General features: G+C 37.3%; 1 protein-coding gene and 1 long non-coding RNA gene across 8 annotated transcripts in view; one reads left to right on the top strand and one right to left on the bottom strand.

The window, feature by feature from the left end:
- LOC142078936 (uncharacterized) overlaps positions 1 to 14,965 on the top strand; it is a 389,734-nt gene that overhangs the window by 77,780 nt on the left and 296,989 nt on the right. The gene's annotated exons all lie outside the window — the stretch shown is intronic.
- Positions 1 to 14,965, bottom strand: part of STX17 (syntaxin 17) — a 36,367-nt gene that overhangs the window by 10,289 nt on the left and 11,113 nt on the right. For all 7 annotated transcript variants that reach the window (XM_075142255.1, XM_075142257.1, XM_075142258.1 and 4 more), the window contains 2 exons: positions 11,254 to 11,319; positions 797 to 1,016 (listed from right to left, as the gene is read on the bottom strand). In XM_075142255.1, coding sequence (XP_074998356.1) covers positions 797 to 1,016; positions 11,254 to 11,319 — 286 coding nt within the window. The remainder of the gene's footprint in view (positions 1 to 796; positions 1,017 to 11,253; positions 11,320 to 14,965) is intronic.

Genomic DNA, 14,965 nt, shown 5'->3' with positions numbered 1-14,965 from the left:
TACTGCTACTGCAGCCATCAAACTAGTTACTATTACGTGGAAGGATTTAATCCTGGTGTAACCAGCTTCCTCACAGATCATTAGCAACGAACACTGGCTGGTACCAGGGCATAATAAGGGCTTCCCCCGAAGACAGAATGGTAGAACAAGGAATGAAAGACATTTTGTAGAGAAAGGAGGGAAAAAGAGCAACCACGTCTGACTTGTAGCATGTTACAGTATGTTTTCAAAATCTTTTATTTAAATGGATTTATACTGTTTCCTGCTTTCTTGTCAGTTACCAAAATAAAATGCTACAGGAAGAGATGTTCTCCTTTATATAGAGACTTGCTCCTCTTTTCCAGGTATTTCAGCAGTGGCATATTATACTGTCTGTCATATAAAAATTGTTTTCTTCTTGATGTTGCAAGCACTAATTCAATGAAAATGGCCTAAATGATTACTCGCACACAATCAAGTGATTTGCAGGGGCGGGGGAAAGAAACGTGTGAAACGTGAATGTAAGTGTTCTTCGTATGAACAGCCGTCTATTTCAAGATCCAAGGCTGTGGGATCTTTTTCATGGAAGGCCACAACTATCTCATTTCTTAAGATACTTTAATTAGAGAATTCTCCACTTATCAAAACTCAGTCACAGGTCATGAGAAAAGTGTGGTGTAGGGAAAGAAAATCTACTTCTTGATTAACAATTATTCTTCAACTGAAATCTCATTTGTTTACTTGTTACTCTGGTCAGAAAATGCAGACTGGATACAACAATATAGATATGAGAGATACAGAAATTAAATACTACCACCTCCTCCTACAGTTGCAGATCTGGTTAAAGAGGCATCCTCCTGTCCTTCGAGTTGCTTTTTAAGCTCTTCTGCAGATTCAGAATGGAGCTGCAGGAAGTCTTTTATGGCGAATGAAGCTTCCTCTTTAACTGGATTTATCATTCTCTGCAGAACTGGGATGTCTTCCTGTCGGACTCGCAAACACAGTTTCTCCATCTCTCTCATGTTGGCTCGGAGTTGCTGTAACAGTTTTAAGAGTTATTTTGTAGCTTACTACATAAGAGCACCAGACACCTTTTGTGTTTGGGAAGCAACAATCATCTTGATTATCTTTAAATAATCATTAAAAATGCCATTTCTAAGTTTTAATAAACTATGACAAAAAAACCACCTCAAAAGCCCCAACTTTCAAGCAACCCCTATGTTCCAGGTCACCTCTCCGCTACATCCATTTTCGTTTCCAGACTGCATTGTTTGACTGCAGCTGGTTCGCCTGTCAAAGATGCCCCCAATTGCTGTAAAAGCCAGTGCCTCCGATACCGCAGTGAATCCTTCCTTTGAACCCATCCTGGGTCTCCCAGACTCTGTTATTTTCTGACCCAGTGCTATTCCCTGGTCTTTTTGTACTGCTCCTGCAGAAGAGTCACCCTATAAAAAATACAGTGCTCTGCAGAGAAGGGGCTCGTCCTCACTTAAGGTAGCTCAGCTTAGAGATGATCCCCTCTGAGTAAATGACCCATCTCCTACTCTTCCTAAGTCGGATGACAGTCCTGTAGCTGACGGTGACACCGAGCGAGTCAGCGATTTAGTCGCCTCAACCAGAGCTCAAAGCTGCCCATAGAGGAGGCGTCGGTACTTCCGAGCGCTTCGTACTCGGAGGTGCCACTACATCATAACCAGCTCGCTAAGTCTGTTGTATTTTTAGTATTTGCTTGTGCTTGTGAGTTCACTCAGTTCTCCATCTATAAAAAAATAAATGGGGGCGGCAGCTCCCAACACAGCAATCCCTAAACGGTGCAGTGAGGCGTCACCTGGACACATTGATGAATCTTTCTGGACGTGGCCTACTTTCCCTAGGGGAAACTAAGCTATCTGCCCCAGGAGAACAGGAACCAAAGATCAAGGAAGAGATGGTACCTATTATCTTCCCTGGCGAACTAATTTATCTGTAGTATTAGCCAACTGCAAAACAAGGGAGAAATATTTTTTAAGCCATCCCCATCAATATTTTGATTTTCTTGCTGTCAATTTTATAATTTATCCACTTCTCCAAGTAAAGAAGTCAGTTTGTTTCATTTTGCGTTTCAATTAAAGTATTTAACTAATTAATTCACTATGTAATTACTGAAGTTATTTCGGTGTCTGTGATCAATTCAAGCCTTTGCCAAAATATTTACACAGGTTGTAACAAGTTAAAATAATACCCAAATAAAGTAAGTGATTGCTTCTCAAAATTTGCCTTTTTTTATAATAAGCAACTGTGGTGATTATTGCACTTCAGGATACAATCATTTGCAACCCCCAACTACCCCAAAACTATCATTTTCATTTTGTAAAGACAACTTCAGGGACAAAGGAGAAGGATTACTTTTTTTTGCAATAGTTAGAATCACAGAATCATAGAATCATTAAGGTTGGAAAAGACCTCTAAGATCATCAAGTCCAACCGTCAACCCAACACCACCATGCCCACTACACCATGTCCCTAAGGGCCTCATCTACACGTCTTTTAAATACTTCCAGGGATGGTGATTCCACCACTTCCCTGGGCAGCCTGTTCCAAGGCCTGACCACTCTTTCAGTAAAGAAATTTCTCCTAATGTCCAATCTAAACCTCCTTTGGCACAACTTGAGGCCATTTCCTCTCGTCCTATCGCTAGTTACTTGGCAGAAGAGACCAACACCCACCTCGCTACAACCTCCTTTCAGGTAGTTGTAGAGCGCGATGAGGTCTCCCCTCAGCCTCCTCTTCTCCAGGCTAAAGAACCCCAGTTCCCTCAGCCGCTCCTCATAAGACTTGTGCTCCAGACCCTTCACCAGCTTCGTTGCCCTTCTCTGGACACGCTCCAGCACCTCCATGTCCTTCTTGTAGTGAGGGGCCCAAAACTGAACACAGTATTCGAGGTGCGGCCTCACCAGTGCCGAGTACAGGGGCACGATCACCTCCCTACTCCTGCTGGCCACACTATTTCTGATACAGGCCAGGATGTTGTTGGCCTTCTTGGCCACCTGGGCACACTGCCGGCTCATGCTCAGCTGGCTGTCAACCAGCACCCCCAGGTCCTTTTCCTCTGGGCAGCTTTCCAGCCACTCTTCCCCAAGCCTGCAGCGTTGCCTGGGGTTGTTGTGGCCGAAGTGCAGGACCCGGCACTTGGCCTTGTTGAACCTCATACAGTTGGCCTCGGCCCATCGATCCAGCCTGTCCAGGTCCCTCTGCAGAGCCCTCCTACCCTCCAGCAGATCAACACTCCCGCCCAGCTTGGTGTCGTCTGCAAACTTACTGAGGGAGCACTCGATCCCCTCATCCAATAAAGATATTGAACAAGACCAGCCCCAAAACTGAGTCCCCAAAACTGGGGAACACCAGTTACATGTTATATAGTTATATTATATAATATAGTTATAATTATAATATAGTTATATTCTTTTTTTCAGAAGAAGGATGAATATATTTGATTGGAATATCAAATATAATAAAATACAGAAATATTTCTTCAGTTACAAGAGTTTTGAGAAGATAAACAGTATTCACAACTAGCAAGAAGAGTCTGTGTGCAGGCATCTCCTGTGAGATCAACTTCTGTCTACAGCAAAAATAGAGGGGTATTTTTATTGCCTAGGCCTTTAAAATACAAAAATGCACACAACTTTTCTTTTTGTACAAATAAAAAAAAGAAATTTATAGTTTAAATTATACCACTTATTGTTTTAGGACAGAGTTTTTACCTAATTATAAAAAAATAAGGCTGTAATAAAAATAATATTCCTTGCATTACATTGTAAGATGATATAATAAATTATATTACTTATTGCATTATTTACCAGTTGTTATGAATATTCTTCTCACAGCAGAACAAGAGAATGGATTAACACCAGTGAGTGGTTAGAAAAAGAAAGGTTTTCTTTTACAAGAAATAATACAAACCAGGTACAGGTAATGCCTTAGAATGGCAATATTGCTTACCTGGAAAAGCAGAACTAGATGGAATTTATTTTATTTACATACACTAGTAGAATTAACTTTTTTTAACAAGTATGGAAAAAAATAGTAGAAATATAATTTGAGAAGAAGGAAATTAATACAACAACAAATTGAAGTAATGCTGCACGAGCCATATTAGGCTACCAAAGAAAAAACTATTGATTCATAAAAATCATTTGTCAAATTACTAAGAGTATATTCTATTGTATGCTTAAATTAAGAATACTACTAGTCAATTTAGGCTGCATTATTTAAGGCTAACCCCAGGTAAAAACACTGTTTAACAATTAAAAAAAGGGAGATACAAAAAATAACTTTGTAAGATATTGAGTTGAATTAGAAACATGGTACCCAGTAATTTTCCTCATACATTTCTCGTCTTAATCTACCTTGGTTTTCCTGTTATCTTCCTCCCATGGTCTGCCCATAAGTACTGAAAAAGGGAGAACGTCATCACTGTCATAGTCCACCATGTGCCAAAATTCTCAGTTTATAAAATCTTGGCATTTCATTTAAAAGACAAAACGGGACTATCTAGACACAACAGTTAATTATCTATTTTGTGAAAATTATATGCAGGAGACTGAGTGAATCCTGCTGTTCTGTTTCAGGAAGCAAAATTATTATTATCCTATCTTTGGACATAATGGAGATAAAAAACAATACACCAAACAAAAACATGTTGTGAAACAATGACAATAGTGAGTTTGGGATGAGTTAGTAATGCTTCCAAAGCAGTTTCTTTAAAAAAAAAAGAAAATTTCCCAGTTGAAATTGAGTTAAAATACAGCTCTGCTAGGGATCTGCACCACTGCAGCTGCCGCTGGGGCAAACTACCAGTATAGCCAATGCACGAGTATAATGAAGGTGCAGCGACCAGCACAACTACCAACTTGCTGCTGGAGTTTTCAAAAATCCTGAACAGAAGCTTCAAGAGATACAAACGACCCACCCCAAGGAATGGCTAAATCAGATCCTCACTTTCACTGTTCATTATTATATTGCTGATCAAAGAAAAATATTTGTGAGAAAGAAGATGGAGGAATCAGATGATGATATTTGCCTGCTTGGTGAAATTTAATTTTAGTACCTCTTCCTTTGTGGTTTTGGAGAGAGGACTCTTGTTCCATTTATTGTCAATTAAACAGAAGCTAAACTGATTCAGCCTAGCAAGAAAGCTAAGCCCTGCTGCGAGCAGACACGTCTTAGGAGCTCACCAGGGTGTAACATGATAAATGTTATGGATATGCAAATGACTGTGACTTCTTTTCATAATCATTTTAATGGGACAGAGTTTAATTTCTGGGTAGAGCATAAAAGTATATCACCCTCTTCCCAACTGTTTCCACTTTTAAAACCAAGCTTACTTAGCGAAGAAGGTAATACAAAATCCTGTTTTCATTTATGGGAACTCCTGAGTTTCGAACTCACCAAATTCAGCTGAAAAGACACAGAATTTTTCTTTATAATATTTGCAATTTTGGTCTGTTAACTTCCAAAACCAACTCAGTCTTTGTTTCAAATGGCTTTCTCACAAAAAATGTATGACAATAAAGCTGGCGAAAACCTTGGGAAGTCATCCCTTTAAAACATGATCCATCATCCCTATTTTATTTCTGACAGTTGTTTATTGACTCTGGCCTTAAAAGTACTTCTTTATGAAGAGCTACAACCTCCTTGACATTGTATTACAAGAATTCATTATCCTAATTGCCATGGCATTTTTCCTCATGTCTAACAGAAATCTCTCTTGCCTCAGTTTAAACCAGGTATTTCTAATCCTCTCCATTCAAAACGAGAAAGACAAACCCTGTCCTCTTTGCAACCATCTTTTCTGTATTTGCAAACAGACAACACGCCACTGTCAGGCGTTCTTTGAGCAAAATAACTAATTTGTCAGTCTTTCCAAATAAGCCCTGTTTTTTCCCTATTTCTGACCATCTTCATTGCTTTCCCTGAATATTCCCTAATCAGTCCATAGCTTCCTTAAAAGTGTGGTGCCCAAACTGGAGTAACTATTCTACCTGGGATCCTACTAATGTTGACCAAAGAGATTGTATGAGAGGCCGCACTGACTATTCTCCCGTTTATACATCCCGCTACTTTATTTGGCTTTTTTGTATCACTACCACATTATTGGCTCACTTTTACTCTGTGTCCCTCAAGTTCTCTCCTGCAGAAGTGCTGCCCCCACCAGCTTCCCACGCTGGATCTATACAGCCAACGATTGCCCTTGTCCCCGTCCAAAAACATACTGATTTTTCAGGTCTTTTCTCAACATCATTATGAATTCTAATCCTGTCCTCTCCACCAGAATCCCAGAATCCCTTAGTCTCTCTCAGGTTTATGCTGTTTGCATATTTTTGCTGTATAATGAAACTAATGTTACATGGCTATTATATAGTGCTTTCATCCCTAGGTCTCAAAGGACATTATTGGAGTAAGGTTCACTGTTGTTCTTGAATAGATGCAGAACTGAGGTAGGGACACAAAGTCTGAGCCTAGTTTTTCTAAAGTGTCCACAAATTTGGAGGTAGGTCTGGGAGATCCACCAGGATGATGGATTCACTATATTATGTGAATAAATATAATGGATTTTTTTCAGAAAACTAAATGATAAGTGGCATGGTTTTCACAAGTACTGTAAAAAAATCTATTTTTTTACTCTATCAACACATCCAAAATGGAAAGAAACAGAGAAGTCATGCATCATGAAGTTGCACTGCTTTTCCATTCTTTTCAAAATCTTTACAAACACAATCAATAAAAAAATAAAGAATAAATTATAAATTTCTATCAGAAAGTAAAATACAAAAAGAGACAAATGAGTGAAAGGAGAGCTTCATTTATACTTTTTTTTTTAAATCACTGTTGCTGAAAATGACTGTACACATCTGCCCATTAAGCTTACCTTATTACTCAGCACACAGTTTTAAATAAATAAAAGAAGGAATTATTGTAAGTATTCAGTTGTTAGAATTATCTTTAAAAACACAAAGTATCTTCCCATATTCTGCTCCTCCTAAGTGGTTTATGAACAGGAGTTCCTCTACAGATGTCTTGGACGTGTGAGAAAAATGATAGACTCCCTAAGGGATTCAGAAGTCTTAACAGCAATTTTCAGAAAACCAATAAACCTTATTTATGCAAAAGAGTAAAACTACTTTTTTTTTCAGTATTTGTTTTTCAGAGCAGTAATTTTTCTTCACTAATGGTGACAGCTGAACTTTCAAACCTGATGAAAAAATAGATGCTGTGTTTCCATAGGCTTACTGTAGGCCACCTTAAAATATCATCATCACTTCACACTCAAATACATAACACTCCTGAACATCACCACCAATATTATACCAGCAACACCTGTCTCTTCTGTGCAACCGATTTCATTACAATTGAGAAAAAGTAGCGGATGACAATGAAGAAGGAAATAATGGAATTCCTATTCAACGCAGCAGGCAAACGCACGCACACGCAGCGACCCGCAGTACTGTGCCATAGCAGAGAGCTGGGCTACACTGCCAGAGCATGCTGTTGATTAAGGACACATAACACCACAAGGAAAAGAGGTAGTAACAAGCATAAGGACACCCCAGTGCTTCAGTGCTGACCCAGCGTGAGGCCCCCGGCCACTGGGTCCGCATGGCTTGTACAAATGTCAAAGGGCTGAGATAGGACCAAAACCCTTGAAAAGGCAGTAGTGACTGGAGCTGTAGGATTATTTCCATGTAACACGTGATACCTCTACCAGTTATGGAAATATCTGAAGTTCTATCTAAGGCCCCCAGCAACAGCTACCTGAAAATCGCAGAATAATTATCTGCTTCAGCCACGTGTCCTTGGCAAGGCTGATGTTCCCAGAGTGCTCAGAAAGTCCAGCACTTCACCTACTCTATCCCCATCAGGCTACACTGCTGCTAATGCTACCAGCTAACTGAATCCTGGTGGTCATGCCATTATTACACTCAATCTCTGCCATCATCATTTTTCGTCTTCTTGGTTGTATTATCATTAAATGTAATCTCATACACATTTTCCAATAGTTCACACTTTAAACTATTTATGCTGAAATAGTACATGGATGACACGGGATCTGTCGCATCCAACAAATCGGTCCCTTTTTCTCTTTATCTCCTGTCTTCTGTGCATTAATCACTGTCAACTCTCCCTCCATTCTGCATGTTGTCGTTTTAAATTAAGAAGTAAATAGCGCCTCCAAACAAACCCACCACCTTAAACCCTCTCAAACATAAATATGATTTCTAAGAAAGTATTGCAGTAGCTTAGCTGTGCAAATGTAATCTTGCCTTCACTTATCTTCTCCGGACTTTGTTCAAAGTAATGTAATAAAGGATATATGTTACAAATTTCTTGGCATAGGTCAAAGAAAATCTGACTTTAAGGATATATTTACCTTTCAGATGGCCACAGGCTGCAATAGAGAGCTGATTTTACATGACCCTGCACTGATACCACAAACAATCTCCTGCAGCAACAAAGGCACTCATCTACCCTGCTTCTCATGCTTTCCCAGTATATTGCGTAGTGTTCCAGAAAGATATTTAATTTGAAGACTGCATAATTTTAAAGATAGTACAGAAGACATGAGCCATACAACTAAGCTTTGAAGATTTATGCCAAAGAGAGCTGATTGAAAACCATCTTTTACTTGTAAACCATTTTCAGTTGAAACGGAAATCATAAAAGTGAAAAAGAAAAAAAAAAAAGATTTTTCAAGTAGCTTTCCACGTTCGAGCAACACAGTGGAGAGACTACGTCTGCGTAGGTATGTTTTGCAGAACAGCGTCTCCTTTTGCAGGCTAAATATAGACTAAAGCCAGATCATTCATCCACAGTATTTTTCCTTTTTTTGTTCAATGCCTTATATCCTCTCTAGTAACTGCAGCATTTTTCTACCTCTCACTATGAATATGATCAAAGCAGTCCTTAGGTGTTACAACAAAATACTGCCATTTCATTGAAATTAACTTAAATCTTGCAATAATTAACCAATTGTATGGCATAGTCAGCATATATGGGGCAAAGCCTAGCAAAACCGGGTATTTATTCAGGCCCTAACATTTTAAGAAGTCCACAGACCATTCCTAAAAATGAAAATCTAGAAGAGCACATTCGTGAAAACTAATACACAGTATATAAGAGCTATCTTCTCAAGGGTGTTATCATGCCCTATACAAAGATTTCCCCAGTTTCTTCACTTCCTTTTTTAGAAATCTTTAATGTGGCATCCAGTCATCAGAAAGAAGAGGTATACATTTATGCTCATCTATACTTCTATTATAATTTTGACCATCATCAAAAGTACAATAGAAGTAATTATTCTGGGTAAACTGAAAATTCGGAAAAATGGCTAATTATGTGCACATGGATTAAATGTAGAGTGGCTGTGCATATATTTGTCTAAAACTTGTGGCGGATGCCTTGGGTCAATATTGACTTAGGGATTCCTAATGTATTTTTACAACATCTAATTTTGAGAGCAAAGTGTGTGCTGCAGAGAACATTTGGTATCACAATAATTAATCTGATTTCTTCGCAAACAAACAGATCACAAGTCCATTGGTAAACATTTAGACAGCTCACAGCAAACACATTCTACATGTAATATAATTTATTATCAAGTACTCCAGACTCCTAACTATTTAATTAAAACAAAGAGCTAGTCGATTCCTTTTGATGGACCCAGATACTTACTCTGCTCTCTGGGTATCAGAATATGAACCACTTTAATGCAAAACTTGCATCCAGATCTAAAAGCAATAAGCATTAAATAAAATAGAAGGAAATTTATTTTGGCTGAAAGTGAAAATGGCAGGCTCTAGGTTCAAGACAAATATAAATGTTTCTAGAGACAAATATGAGGTTTTATTACTAAAGCACTTAATGTATTTAAAAACATCATCTTCAACATGGTTACTTTTTTTCTAATTATTCATAGATTTTGTCTTGCTAAACAAATGATACTGGTAATAAAGAATTCCAAGAGAAGCCTTTTCTCCCCTCAGATGTGAAAACAGATTAGAGCACAGGTGTAAGCAAACACCTGCTTACTACACCACACTTGCTAGAATGCCACTGTTTTAACAGGACTTCCACATTTGGAAGACTCTTTCAATATTAAGAATAAACTTATTTTATATTCAAATTTCAAAAATGCTTTGTGAAAAATCAAAATAAACATTCAAATCTCCAAACAACAGAAAAATCAAGTGGATTTCATATATAACGTCTTATAATCTACACTAAAAAAACTCATTAACTCCAGCTCTGCCTACTGTCTAATTCTGTTATTCAATTAGGATTAAGTTTTTCTTTCTGAGTTTTTTTTTTTCATTTCACTGTGGGTCTAATTTCCCACAGTACGGCACTACAACAAACTTGGGAATTTACAGTATTAGAATTATAAAATACAGTGGTTTAGGATTGTGCTACCCCTGCTGGCAAAGCCTGCTTGTCTAGATGCAGCGAAGGTCACAAAAGGTTTGTTCTAGTAACAAAGTCATGTCCCTCCTCTGAACAACACCTATGAAACCAACACAAGATGCCTCTCCTGCTGGCAAAGATACGTCTGTCCCCAGAATTTTGCCAGTACAGCATGTTATAATCACTAGCTGCTATATCTGTCAGCAAACTTTGCAGTGCAAATCTGGTCTTTGTGTTTTTCTGTACTGATAACATTCTTTGGCTGTGTGCTATTTAGCAGCGTGAAGGCTGATGTTTGGCCTTAGCTTTTGCATCATTTTCATCAAGACATGCATTTTTTTAGAAGCAGATGTGAGATTTAGAAACAGATGTGTGCTGAGTTATGGGTGACTATGCATGAAGTCACTGAGATGATGCCATGCTGACAAATGTGCCTGGTATTTCCTCCTTTGATGATATTATGCATCTAACAAGATTTGCACACCAAAGTAGTAGTCCAGATGTTCTGTGTTTGGCCTGAAACCATACCTTAAAATTAACAGTATCTCTTATTGCAATTCCTGTCTTTCAATTTAGTAATGTAAGAGGATAGTTTGCAAAAGACCAGAGTCTCCAAACTTTTGTTGTTCAAGAATCCTGAAACATTTCTGACTGCATTTGCCTCATAGGACATAATTAGGAAATCCCTACCTTTTAAACAAAGTAAAGCAATGCCATATACTTGTCAAATCCATCTGTCAAATACACATCTCTGTGAAGATCCATCCCTGAGGTAGCCAGTACTATGTATGTAATTTAATTCCATTAATATCACAGTCATTTCAATAGCCTTACCTGAACTGTTCGTCCTGCGTTAATGTGCTCTTCGTGCAATCTGTCCCAGAGCCTGCATCTTTGATACTAAAATAAAGGAAAAATAGTCCATATAATTGCTATTTTTACCAACTAGCTATGCAGAAAAAAGGAGCCTTCAGTAAATAATCACTTTAATTTTCCAAAATTGACAGTATAATACAGATATAAATATAGAGACATTATAATGAAAAAGAGTAGTAAAATAATAGAACTAGAAGCTGTGATTCCTGGAATATGTGCTGAAACCATCAAAGAATGCATTTATACTAGACAATATTAGAACATTCTTTTTAATTGTTTAAATAACAAGACAAAATATTTACCATGATTTGTGAGGTATTTTTATGTAAAATTTAATTCCTCAATTTCTAAATATGCTTTGTTACCAATAAAAAACTTTACTTAGAGCCTACATCTTTCCTTAATTCTTTTCATAATTTCAGAGGCCACAGTAATAAAGACCACAAGTTACTCAGCTTCCTAAAATATAACGAGAAATCTGAAGTTACTATTTCTTTTTGGAGAAAAATGTTATTTCATGTTAGGATTTTGTAGTGCTCTGGAAGAGAAAAGGTTTAGTGTTGTTCAATTAAGTCAGATTAAAGTGATTTTTCTAGGAAATTAGCAACTTCTACATAGATTATTATGCCATTAAAATTGCTGTCATTGTTCTTTAAAATAAAATGGACAAAAAAATCTGTATCAACAGTAGATCTTCCAATTCAAACATCGCTGAAAGAGTACTGAAACAGGAATTTCTGAGGGGGGAACAGAAGGGGTTTGGGGAAAAATTACCTTTCCAATTTCAGCTGACTGTAATATATTGTCCATGTATCGAATAATAAAAAAAACTGTTTTCCAGTTAAGAACAAGAAGAATTCCTCAGGAAACCTTTATTGCTCTTTATAATTTCTATTAGAAAGGCTCAGCACATTTATCTGCTTTATATATTTAGTAGTTTTGTTACTTTACTTTGAAATTGCTAGCATGCTAGCGATGACCTCAGAGAATCCAATGACTTAATACACCCAGTGCAGTGACATTTATGTGGTCAGAGAATTCTTCCTTGTTAACGTCTCTTTGTCACCCGACACAAAGTAGGCCATACTCCTGGGCAATATTCACTCTGGGGGACTCAAGGATAGCAAACCTTGAGGAGGGATGGTATTGCCGTTATTTATCATTAACAAATACATGTAAAACTAAGGGAAGTCCATGAAGTAAAAATACCTGGAATTCCTTAACAGGAATCCTAACCTGTTAAGAGTGGGTCCAGAGGATGGTCACAAAAATGGTGAGAGGACTGGAACACCTCTCCTATGAAGAAAGGCTGAGACAGTTGGGGTTATTCAGCCTGGAAGAGAATGCTCTGGGGAAACCTGATTGCAGCCCTTTGATATATAAAGAGGGCTTAGAAGAAAGATGGAGAGAGACTTTTTACCAAGGCCTGTAGTGACAGGACAAGAGGCAACGGTTTTAAACTGAAAGAGGGCAAGTTTAGATTGGACATAAGAATGAAATTTTCTACGATGAGGATGGTGAGGCAGTGGAACAGGTTGCCCAGAGAAGTTGCGGATGCCCCATCATTGGAAGTGTTCAAGGCCAAGATGGATGGGGCTTTGAGCAACCTGACCTAGTGGAAGATGTCAGGGGGGTTGGACTAGATGGTCTTTAAAGGTCCCTTCCAACTCAACCCACTCTATGTTTCCATGAGTCTATGACACTTAAATGTAATTGTGCTATAACCAAATAGTTTGTATTCCACATTAGAAATACAAAACATAACATTACTCTTAGACAATCTCTTTTCCTCTTTGTCCCATTCTCTTTCGAGAACTCTAGAAAGAAACCTTCGTGCTTATGCTTTGGATCCCTTCCATTTCTCCTTGAAAGTATCCAGTGGACACGGAGAGAACTCAAAGCTTTTGATAATATCCTCTGCATTAATTTTTGTAGCAGGCAGTCCTCACCAACATTTCTAAAAGCTCTGTAATAAATGTCTTACACAAATCTATACATTCTGATGACTGAATAAGACTCAGATATCTTAATTTCTCATTTTGTGTCACCTGTATGAATCTTCCCACCACAACAATGGTCCCCAGACAAAGTAAAAAGTGTTTCGCAAACATTCTTTAACTTTGGCACAGTCATGGGAAATGAAATTAAAACTGAGAAAAGGATGCCATGTCTTACAGCACTTTTTTTTTTAAAGGACTGTTGCATATCATCAAAAAAGTTTAGGGCAGCGTGCCAAAATCTCCTATAGTACCATGACAATTGCTTTCATCTAACAGAAGCTAATAGAAAGTTCTAACTCTTTTGGATAAGCATGCATTTTATTCCCTCTTTTGGAGTGAAAGATCATCCAATCCACAGAATGTGCTTTAGAAAACAAGAACTTTTGGGGGAAAACATGAAAAGAAAAAAAAAACAAAACCAAGTATAGAATACTGATTTCTTAAGGATGTAAGTTTTAAGCCTTCAGAAACTGTCATATGGAAAGTTGGACTCTCAAATAGTTGAGAAGCAATGCTATGACAATGGATTTATGGTAGCCACTTCCTCAGAAAAGGTGTACTCAAGGTCAAATTTCATTATATATTGATTTTATAGTTTCTTCAAACAGTGATTTAGTAGATTAATTGTTTGGACTATCTCTGGAACCTAAGGTTTAAATCAATATTCATGAAATGAGGTTAGAGATATTGGCTTCATCGTAAGTAAATAATGTTGCTGCTCTAAGCAATTTGACATAATTAGTGATTTTTGCTTAAAAGTAGCCTGTAAAACAAACAGGACCAGATTCTACAAAATTATCCTTTTACCTCTAGGGATGTTTGGTTTACATGGCTGAACGTTAATTTTACAAAAAGTGTTTTAGAGAAAACCATTTAAGCAGCTGAGGCTGACAGCTCACAAAAGTAGTGTAACATATTCGTTATGGCTAAAATGCATGTAAAAGATATAAAAATGTAAATTATTATGGAAGTATTTCAACCAAACTAGTGCTAGTGTTCTGATAATCTAAAACTATCTGGAGTGACAGATTTCAAATTCAGATTTGCCATATTTTTATTCTCGCCTTCTCATAAATCTAACAATAGAGTGAACTTTGGACTATTTATAGTTCTTACAGCCAGAAAAGTATAAAAAAAGAAGAAACTTTCAAATTTTAAGAACATTACAGAGTGTGGACTTTTTAAAGAATCTGGCATTTAGGGATTATTTTCATACTCAGATGTATTACTTCTCATAAATGTTTGTGTCTTATATTTTTTGTCAATACACAGAAGTTCTGAAGCCTTCAGTACTGCTGAATACCTTCTGGTACAGATACCAATTTGAAGGTTTTATCCGTAGTTATTTGTTTCTCATAATTCTGTTAATTACTAATTCAAATATAAAATCTGCCAGGACTCATACTGTCAGAAAGACAAATCTGTAGTAAAGGTTGCTACCACTTCTTGCTTTCATAGAAGTGTTGTTCTAGAGGAAACACAGTTAACACTTTAAAGAACTATGTTTACAATTATTTAAGGATTTTTCTGAGATGCAAATTTTATTATGTTGACTGAACAGATCATTCGCATTGATACCAACAACCTGAAAATCTCAAGAAATGTCCAAACCAGATACTTTTAGATTGCATCAGATTTTTACATTCAAAATATAAAATTCAACTCAATAA

This window comes from Calonectris borealis, chromosome 2 (assembly GCF_964195595.1).
Source record: "Calonectris borealis chromosome 2, bCalBor7.hap1.2, whole genome shotgun sequence".
NCBI lineage: Eukaryota > Metazoa > Chordata > Aves > Procellariiformes > Procellariidae > Calonectris > Calonectris borealis.
Note: the sequence above shows the minus strand (reverse complement) of the source record. Positions and strands in the feature narration are given on the sequence as shown.